Genomic DNA, 9,196 nt, shown 5'->3' on the forward strand with positions numbered 1-9,196 from the left:
AGCATAAAGCTTCTCTGCAAAGGAGACATCTTACTAACAACTTTGGCCCAACGAAAAACCGTGACCAGAAAGTCGCAGTGGACCGTACAGGAACATTTTGCCCTAGAAAAAGAAATAGAGGAAGGTATAAAACTCAGAGTCATAAAACAACACCAAAAGTGAAGATAGTGCAAGAAAAGCTGATAGATAATATACAAATGAATTGCTAACAAGTAACCTATTAAAAAAGGAATGTGATTACTTAAGACTCATATGAGTTCAGGTCAAACAACAAAACAAAATCTGTAAACCAAACACTATTTTTAACCTTTTCGTCACAGAAAAATTGTTCATAAGTCATGGACAGAGTGGACATACTTTTTCCTTAAGAAACCAAGTACTGTGATGACCAATTCTTCACATAAAAACAAATGCAAGCACCAACTACTGGTATGAGCACCGAAGTATTTCCAAAAATCACACAAACCGACAACTAGTATGAGTAATCCCTACCAGAACGAACAAAAAAACAACTAGGATGAGCAATCCCTACCAAAATCGAGCAAAACAACTACTGTGATGAGCAACCCCAACCAGATCGAACACATCAACTACTTGGATCACCAATTCCTACCAAAAAGGAGCACGAGATTGATCTAGGGGTCAAGAAACAGGGACGAATTCCAACCAAAACAAAGCAATCCCTAGCAGATCGAACGAACAGAGCCGCATCAACCAGCTCCCCACTCCATACGAAACCATAATCGTAGAACTAAATGGGTCGAGACCGAAACAGTAACTACAACCTGCTTCTCAAATCCGCCATGGAAAAGATGGGAGATGAACAACGAACCTTGCGCAGCCATGGCGGCAACCAATTCCGCGAAGAGAAAACGCCGGCCGGGGAGTCACGAAGATACAGAGAAGAAGCAAGCGAAGAGAGAAGAGAAACGCCGGCTGGGGAAGCGAGACGAGAAAGAGAGGAAAAGAAGGAAGCAGAGAAGGGCGAAAAGGACTTGAAACAGTAGTACACAAGAGTCGAAAAGGGCCGGCCCGTCTAAACGCTGGCTTCAGCGAAGCCACAATGTTCTGACGCTAACGAGCGTCAAATAGGATCCACCTGAAGTCTTGGCCTCGGGGGGATCGGCCTTGATCCGTGACGGGCAGAAGTCCGGCCTGGCCCTTTTAATCATGTGCTGTGCCAGGCCCGTGAGATTATGTGCCCGTGGGCTGGTCCATGAGGCACGGGCGTACGGCCCATATGGCCCAAGCCGCGGCTCCCTCACCGTCTGCCATCCAAGTCGAACCAACGAAACACCCTTCCCGTCACAGACGCCGCCGCCTCCTGGAAGGTCGCCGCCGTCGACTTCCACCGGATCCCTTCTGGTGCCGCCGCTCCTGCAGGACTCCTCGTGCCACCTCAACCTAGCGAATCCGCGACCTCTCCCGCCCACCACCAGTCTTCCCATACCTCCTCCCACCACACCGTCCCAGTAACAGAGAAGGGGAAAAGAAGAACCTACGTTCTCTTTCCGGCAGGGCTGTTTCTTCCCGATGCTCCGGATTGCCTCTCGCTCGGTGAGACCACAGCTCTTCTCCTATAGCTGCCAAATGATTCAATTTTCCCCCAGGAGGCCGCTGCACATTTGCGTCCATTTCTTGCTCATTCCACCGAATTGCTTTCTGGAAATGTGCTCACAGTCCTGCTTTTTATAGGGGTTGCTTGGTAGCAGGAGATGCTACAGCGCCGCCCCAAAGGGCGGGCTGTCAATCAGTGGCGTAAGTGACATCATTGCTGTCGCCTCGGGGAAAGGCGGTGTCGGCAAGTCCACCACTGCAGGTTCGTTTTTGGTTTCTTCTTTTCAAATTAAACTGCAAAAACGTTTTACATTAAGTTACAGAGGTTGTATATCGGAAAATGCATTAGGATTCTAGAATTCATATATACTTCCTAAAAGGGAAAAAAACTGTAAATTCACCTGGAAGCAGCAATGATGCTAGACTTGATATATGACCATTAACTATCATTAAGTAGAATTGATTCCGGTTAAGGTATTCAACGTAATGTTCCGCTCTGAAGAGCTAGATGCCAATGATATAGGTGCATACTTTCCCTTTACTTTTCATGGAAACTGTCATGAACCAAACTTATACTGAATCAAGATAAACAACTTATGATTCTTGTGCAGAAATGGAGAGGCATATCACTTATTTGATAAAATGCTCCTTGTATCTGGTACTTGTTTTGTTACAGTTAACATTGCTGTAGCACTTGCGAAGGAGTTTAAGCTTAAGGTTGGTTTGCTAGATGCTGACATATATGGACCATCCATTCCCACAATGATGCATCTGCATGAAAAGCCTGAAGTAAGTGAAGGTATCACTACACTACCAGCTGTACCTCTCTCAACATATGCAGATTTGCCATACAAACATGTTATATTTTTTGCCTCAAAAGTTAAATCTACAATAACTAGCTAGCATTTTTGTTATTGTGAGTTACAAGATTTTCCTTTTGTCCTGGTACTGCTACATATTCTAAGATGCTAACAGATAAAATATTATTGTTTCCACACATTTTTGTGCATAATATAGTTTTGATTTATATTTGAATAATGTTGGTTTCAACACAAAATTTATGGTAGTAAAACATTTTATGCAGAAAGACCTGAAGAGAACTCCCTATTACTCTATGTTCTGAATGAAGCAGTAAACTCAGATGGTCTATGTCTATTAAAATATTGAGAATTACTTGAAACAATGTAATTATTTGTTTGAAATCAGTTCCCATTATCATCAGGCCAATAACACCCAGGCATGCCAATATTTTCCTTACTGAATGGTCCTTCAGTTTGCGTGTGGATCAGGCTTGCTACTTTCATTTAAGTATGTGAGCATATTGGCCATATCAGTATTTTAAGGCCAGTTCAAGGCTTCAAGCTTATGGTGACTCACCCTTTTAATCAAATCCATCTGACAAACTATAACTTCAGGGTCTCAGGCAGTCACAATTTGCGGAAAAACATATTGTGTTTATCACAATTTTTTCGAGAAAACGCAAAGCGATTTTGCGTTTCATTGCATTGAAAAGTTGGGGGAGTACATGCCTCCTAGGAGGTTATATTTACAGGGTCCTAGCTCCTCCGATCAGTGGACATCCCAGGAGGCGGGCAAGACTACTCGCAGCCCCTGTGCCCCAGCTTGTGCCCAACATTTGGCCTCGTCTTTAATCCTATCAACTAGCGCATCTATCGAGGGCCTTGCATTGTCGAAGACGCACTCGTTCCTCTGTTTCCAGATCATCCAGGGAACGAGCAGTGTGATTGATTGCAGAGCTTTGTGCAGCGTTGGAGGGGTTTGCGCCTTCGCCCGCAGCCACCAGTCCATCAAGGTGGTGTCATTGGCCGGCGTTTGGGCAGGGATGTGCGTCAAGTCCAGGATGAGGTGCCAGATCTGCTTAGCAAACGGGCATGCCAGTAGCAGATGTTGGATGGTCTCCGGGTCTTGATCGCAGAGGAGGCACCTAGGGTGGTGCTGCAGGCCGCGGCTAGCAAGTCTTGACGCCGTCCAACATCGGTCCTGGTAGGCAAGCCAGTGGAAGAATTTGACGCGGGGTGGCGCCCAACTCTTCCAAATCAGCTTCCACGAGTGGCAGCGTGTAGATCCCTGGAAGGTGGCTGCATAGCAAGATTGGGCCGAATATGTAGCGCTTGTTGTCCATCTCCAAAGCAGCCGGTCGGGTTCTTCCGATAGGGTGAAGTGCTGTATCGCCTGCCATAGCATCAGGTACTGGCCAATCTCGTGTATCCCGATGGTTCCTTGAATGTCTCGGGCCCAAGTGTTCCCGTTGAGTCCATCGGCCACTGTTCCCGTCTTGCGTCGCTGCTTGGGTATGCATTGGTATAGCAGGGGGCGATCTCATGGACAGATTGGCCGCTGATCCATCGGTCGTCCCAGAAGAGTGCTGTCCGGCCATCGCCGAGCATCATAGTAGTGGATGCGAAGAACAGTGCACGCTCCTCCTTGGAGAACTGGAGATCAAGGCCTTGCCATGCGCGGTCAGTGTCCGTGCGGGCGAGCCACATCCATCGCTGCCGTAGTGCAAGGCCTGCGCGCTCCAGGTCTCGGATCCCAAGGCCACCATATTCCACGGGGCGGCAGGCGCGGCGCCAATTGACATGACAGTTTCCTCCGTTGGCGATGGCGCGGCCGGCCCACAAAAAACCCCGCTGGATTTTCTCTAGCTGCTTTAGTGTCTTCTTGGGCGGGGCAAAGGCGAGCAGCTGGTGGACTGGGATAGCACTCAGCACCGACTTGACTAGTGCGAGCCTTTCGGCTTTGTTCATGAGCCAAGCTTTCCATGTCGGGAGCCGGGCGGCCACCGAGTCGACAAGGGGCTGTAACTGTGCGGCAGAGGGTCGGCGGAGTGTTAACGGTATACCAAGGTAGGTGATGGGCAGCTCAACCACCGGGCATCCAAGTTGGGTGATCACCTCGGCCGTCGTGGGTTCGCCATGGAGGATGGTAGCTGAGCTCTTTGCATAATTCACCCGGAGTCCACTTGCTTGGCCAAACAGGGTTAAGATGCCCTTGATGGCTGCCACGTCGTCCTGGGTGGCATGGCAGAATATCATCGCATCATCGGCGTATAGTGAGATCGCCGGAATAGCTCGTCAGGGGTGCAGCGGCTGTAGTATTCTGTAGTCGTGGGCGCGTCGCACGAGGCGGCTGAGGGTGTCGACCGTGAGCACAAAGAGCTGCGGGGACATGGGGTCACCCTGGCGCAGACCACATCGTAGCCAGATTGGTGGGCCGGGTTCGCCGTTGACCATGACGCGGGTGCTGGATGTTGTGAGGAGGATTGCTATCCACTCCCTGAATCGAGGCCCGAATCCATACTGTCCAAGAACCTCAAAGAGGAATGGCCACGATAGGGAATCAAAGGCCCGCGTGAGGTCCAATTTGAGCATAATCCGCGGGGCCTTGAGCTGGTGCAGCAGTTTGAGAGATTGCTTGACCAGAACGAAGTTGTCGTGGAGGCTTCTTGCTGGGATGAACGCATTTTGGTTTGGACTGACCAAGCCGCCAATTCTGGGTGCAAGTCGGAGGGATATCACCTTCGTGAATATTTTGGCCACGAGATGTATCAAACAAATCGGGCGGTAGTCGCATAGTTCGTTGGCATTGGCATGCTTGGGGATCAGGGTCAGTAGTGCCTGGTTAAGCTTGTAGAAACCTCGGCTTCGCAACTCAAATAGCTGCTGAAAGACGTCCAGGAAATCTTGCCGGATGGTGCCCCAACAGGCCCTGACGAACTCAGCAGTAAACCCGTTCGGCCCGGGAGCTTTGCGAGCCGACAGGAGCTTGATGGCGTTCCATATTTCCTCGGGGCTGAACGGCTCGTCGAGGCCTGCCAGGTCGCAAGGCTCGATGAGGTGCTCGAGGTCCAGCGAGCAATCGCGTGCGGCAGGGCAGCCAAAGAGCTCGTCGAAGTGGGCGAATGCTGCCTGCGCCATCTCCTCTTGGCCGGTGATAACCTGGCCGTCGACGGTAAGGGCGTGGATGTGATTCTTCTGTCGACGGTATGAGCATTGCCTGTGGAAGAAGGCCGTGTTGGCGTCACCCTCTTTGAGCGTGGTGATGCAGGCACGCTGCCTGGCTATGGTGCGCTCAAGGGAGGCCAGTCCGAGGTATGCGATCTTGATCTGCTTGCGTAACCAGTCCTCCGGGGGTGATAGCAGGCGATCCTCTTGGGCCTTGTCGAATCGTGAGATGAGCTCGCGGGAGATCGCCATCTTGTCCCGTATGCAGCCGGTGGCCTTGGCACTCCAGCTCGTGAGCATGCGCGCAGTTGCCTGTAAGGGCAACATCATGCGACGGAAAGGATCCGGGTCATGGACTGATCCCCATGCCGTGGCCACCGTGTCCTGGAATCCAGGTAAGCGCATCCAGTAGTCTTCAAAATGGAAGCGTCGTCTCGCCGTGTGCGTAGGTGAGCAGTCGAGCAGGAGTGGGCTGTGGTCTGACACGACGGACGCGAGGCAACGCAAGTGGCAGTCTGCGTGCGCGCCTTCCCAATCCGAGGTGCAGAGTACGCGGTCCAAGTGCACCAAAGTGGGCGGCGATTGTTCATTTGACCACGTGAAGCGCCGTCCGTTGAGGTATACCTCTTTCAGCATGAGGTCATTGGTGAGGCGGCGGAACCGGCCCATCATGCGGCGGTTCAGATTGCCCCTGCTCTTGTCCTCGTCACGGAGGATTAAGTTGAAGTCTCCACACACCATCCATGGCCCGAGGCAGCTCGCGCGCACGTCTCTCAGTTCTTGCATGAATGCAATCTTGTCTACATCTTCCTGGGGACCGTAGACGACCGACAGCCACCAGGGCGCACCTGTGGCCGTGGTCACCTTGGCTATGAGAGCGTTCATGGTGAGCAAAGGATCCGTGATGGTCACGTTGTTGCTCTTCCATGCAAGCAGGATGCCGCCCCGCGTGCCTTGCGCCGGGAGGTACATGTAGTCATCAATTCGGAGCACAGGGTGTCCAGAACAACCGACGAGCAAATCAACGCCATTTTTGTTTCTTGAAGGCAAACAATGGAGGCGGAGGTGGTTACAATCAACGAGCGGATCGCCGCGCGTCGGGTGCGCACATTAAGGCCACGCACGTTCCAAACAACAAGTCTAAGGTTGTGATCCATGCACACCAGGTTGACAGGGGGTGTGTGCGTGCGGCTCATTGCGCGCGTACCGCAGCATTGCTTGTCGGGACAGTTGCTGGAGTGGCCATGCACGTAGGGATGTCGCGGTCAACCAGAGCGGCGATGGCTGTGAGCACCGAGAGTGGGATGGGTGCTGCAAACAGATCATCATACGCCTTCATCTCAGCCGGTGTGATCTTCTGGCTTGTCCCGACTATTCCCAGGGTGCGCAAGATCTGAACTTGCGATCTTCTTTCAGCAGTGAGCGGAGCCGCCGGCGGGGAGGCCGCTGTCTTGGCCGAGCGGCCTCGCCGCGGAGTGAAGTTGAGCGGGCGCCGTGGTCTTCTCCCTGGGGTAGGCAGGGCTGCGGTGATGTGCTTCGTGGCGGCGGCCAGGAACTCGCCCAAAGTCCAAGTGCGCGGCGGAGCTGCGCGGCCTCGGGATCGACGTAGCGTGATCGGCGGGGAGGCGAACCGCCCTGATGCAGAGTTGTGCTGGTCTTGCTGTACGCTAGTTGGGGCTGGCGTATCCGCAGAGGGCCTTGTCATCATGGGCGGATTGATCGTGGGCTGGGCCGCAGGCCTTTGCAGTATTCTCACCGGGGTGTGGGGCTCGGCCTGTCTGGTGGTGGGGCTACCGCTAGCGGTGGGTTGCCCTCCCCTGTCCTCCTCATCTCGTGCATGGAGTTGGTCTGGTTTGTCTGGCCCCGCAACAGATGTTGGCGTCAGCGTGGCAACACTTTGCCCCGACAGGATAGCTGGTCCCTCTGGCTGGGAGTCTGGCACCACGCTCAGGGCAGACCGGTCGCTGCAGCGCATCGGATCAGGCGAGCCAGGCATGGGGCTGTGCACGGGGCTCTCGCGATCCGTCTCGGGCGTGGGGTTTTCGTGATCCGCCTCGGTTGCGGTGATCTTGGCCTGATTTGGATCTGGAGATGCTTCTGGGGTGGCTGCCACCAATGACGGGTCGCTAGCTGGCTCCTGCACCAAGGCTCCCACGGTCAAGGATGGGCCACTAGCAGCCACATTCGTCATCGCCCTGTGGGGCTCTGCTTTGTCTGCGTCGCTACGCTCCTGGTCCACCGGCAAAGCCCTCTTTTGCTTTCCTCTTCCCCTTCCTTTTCTGGCAGCGTGATGGTGGTTGGTGGGCCCATGCTGACCCGGCCACGGGGCCATGCTGCGGCAAGGTTGCTGTACGGGCGGCGGTGCATCCATCGCGGCTGGGGTTGGCCAAGATGGAGCCATGGTCACACCATCCGCGCGGACAAAGCAGTTGCCGGAGCACCAGAGGGCGGAATCCATGGCCATGCCATCCGCACGGCCTGCAGGTGGCGCATCCGTACGCCGGCGCTTACGGCCACGACGACGCGCCCTGCCTGGGCCGGGGGCGCGGTCACGGCCGGCATCATCGCACATGCCCGCTCCACCTTGTCCAGCGCCAGGTTGGGCGCCGAGGGACGATGCGCCGGTCGGCACGACCCGCGCCAGCGCGATGGCGACAGGGTATGTGAGCGTCTTGATGATTGGTGCGTCGGAGCTCAGGCGTCGGAGCTCAGGGGGGATCTGCTCAACAATCTCCAAAATGGCATTGCGGCGAATGCTGTCTGGACAATGTGTGCGCCCTGCCAGCCGGAACGTGGCCAGGTCCGCCCTGGAGCGTGTGTTGGGGTGGAGGCGCTCAATCCAGCAGCTCGCTCCCAGGATGTGCTCGGCGGTGGAGAGGTGCCAAGCCTGGGCAGGGATGCCACGAAGCTCCAGCTCGACGCAAAACTCGAACTCGTCGAAACCGGCGTGAGCCAGCTTGCTCCAGGGCCTGAGGGAGAGGGAGAAGCGTGGCGAGTTGATGAAGTGGTTGCCGTCCAGCCGGCACTTGGTTGCCTGGGAGCTGAATAGGATTAGGAAGTCCTTGGGATGGTGGGCATGGACGGTGAAGTCGTCGTCGACGAGGTCAAAGTTGGCAAGCAGCACGTCGGAGACCTCGATGGCGGACACGCGCGGCCTGTTGCCGGTGATGCATGCAACCATGGCGCGGCTCAAGACCGCCTCGGCCTCTTCCATCTCGACAGAGTGCGCCATGATCACACGGACTGGCTCCTGCACGCGCGCCGCCGGCGTGGCGACCTGCTGGGCTACAGGCGGCGAGGGGGGCGGTGGCGGGGGGGGGGGGGGGGGGGGGGGGGGTGGCTTGGACTGGAGCGCGCTCCCGAACGGCCGGTCCGGCGCGGCCAGTGATGGGGCGAGGCTTAGGAAGTCCTCGGGATGGTGGGCATGGACGGTGAAGTCGCCGTCGACGAGGTCAAAGTTGGCAAGCAGCACGTCGGAGACCTCGATGGCGGACACGCGCGGCCTGTTGCCGGTGATGCATGCAACCATGGCGCGGCTCAAGACCGCCTCGGCCTCTTCCATCTCGACAGAGTGCGCCATGATCACACGGACTGGCTCCTGCACGCGCGCCGCCGGCGTGGCGACCTGCTGGGCTACAGGCGGCGAGGGGGGCGGTGGCGGGGGGGGGGGGGGG

The 9,196-nt window shown here is 55.3% G+C and overlaps 1 protein-coding gene across 1 annotated transcript; it reads left to right on the forward strand.

Moving 5' to 3' along the window:
* The first annotated feature begins 1,273 nt into the window (after positions 1-1,273).
* Positions 1,274-2,592, forward strand: LOC125550610 (iron-sulfur protein NUBPL-like). Its single transcript, XM_048713634.1, has 3 exons — positions 1,274-1,557; positions 1,696-1,819; positions 2,234-2,592. Exons 1-3 carry the CDS (start codon positions 1,534-1,536, stop codon positions 2,458-2,460), a joined length of 375 nt encoding a protein of 124 aa, XP_048569591.1. The 5' UTR covers positions 1,274-1,533; the 3' UTR covers positions 2,461-2,592.
* Positions 2,593-9,196: the final 6,604 nt, after the last annotated feature.

Source organism: Triticum urartu, chromosome 4 (genome assembly GCF_003073215.2).
Source record: "Triticum urartu cultivar G1812 chromosome 4, Tu2.1, whole genome shotgun sequence".
NCBI lineage: Eukaryota > Viridiplantae > Streptophyta > Magnoliopsida > Poales > Poaceae > Triticum > Triticum urartu.

Coding starts and splice junctions, on each gene's coding strand:
- LOC125550610 (XM_048713634.1), top strand. CDS start 1,534: ATGCTCCGGATTGCCTCTCGCTCG. Junction 1,558..1,695: donor TCCGGATTGCCTCTCGCTCG/GTGAGACCACAG, acceptor TGCTTTTTATAG/GGGTTGCTTGGTAGCAGGAG. Junction 1,820..2,233: donor CGGCAAGTCCACCACTGCAG/GTTCGTTTTTGG, acceptor GTTTTGTTACAG/TTAACATTGCTGTAGCACTT.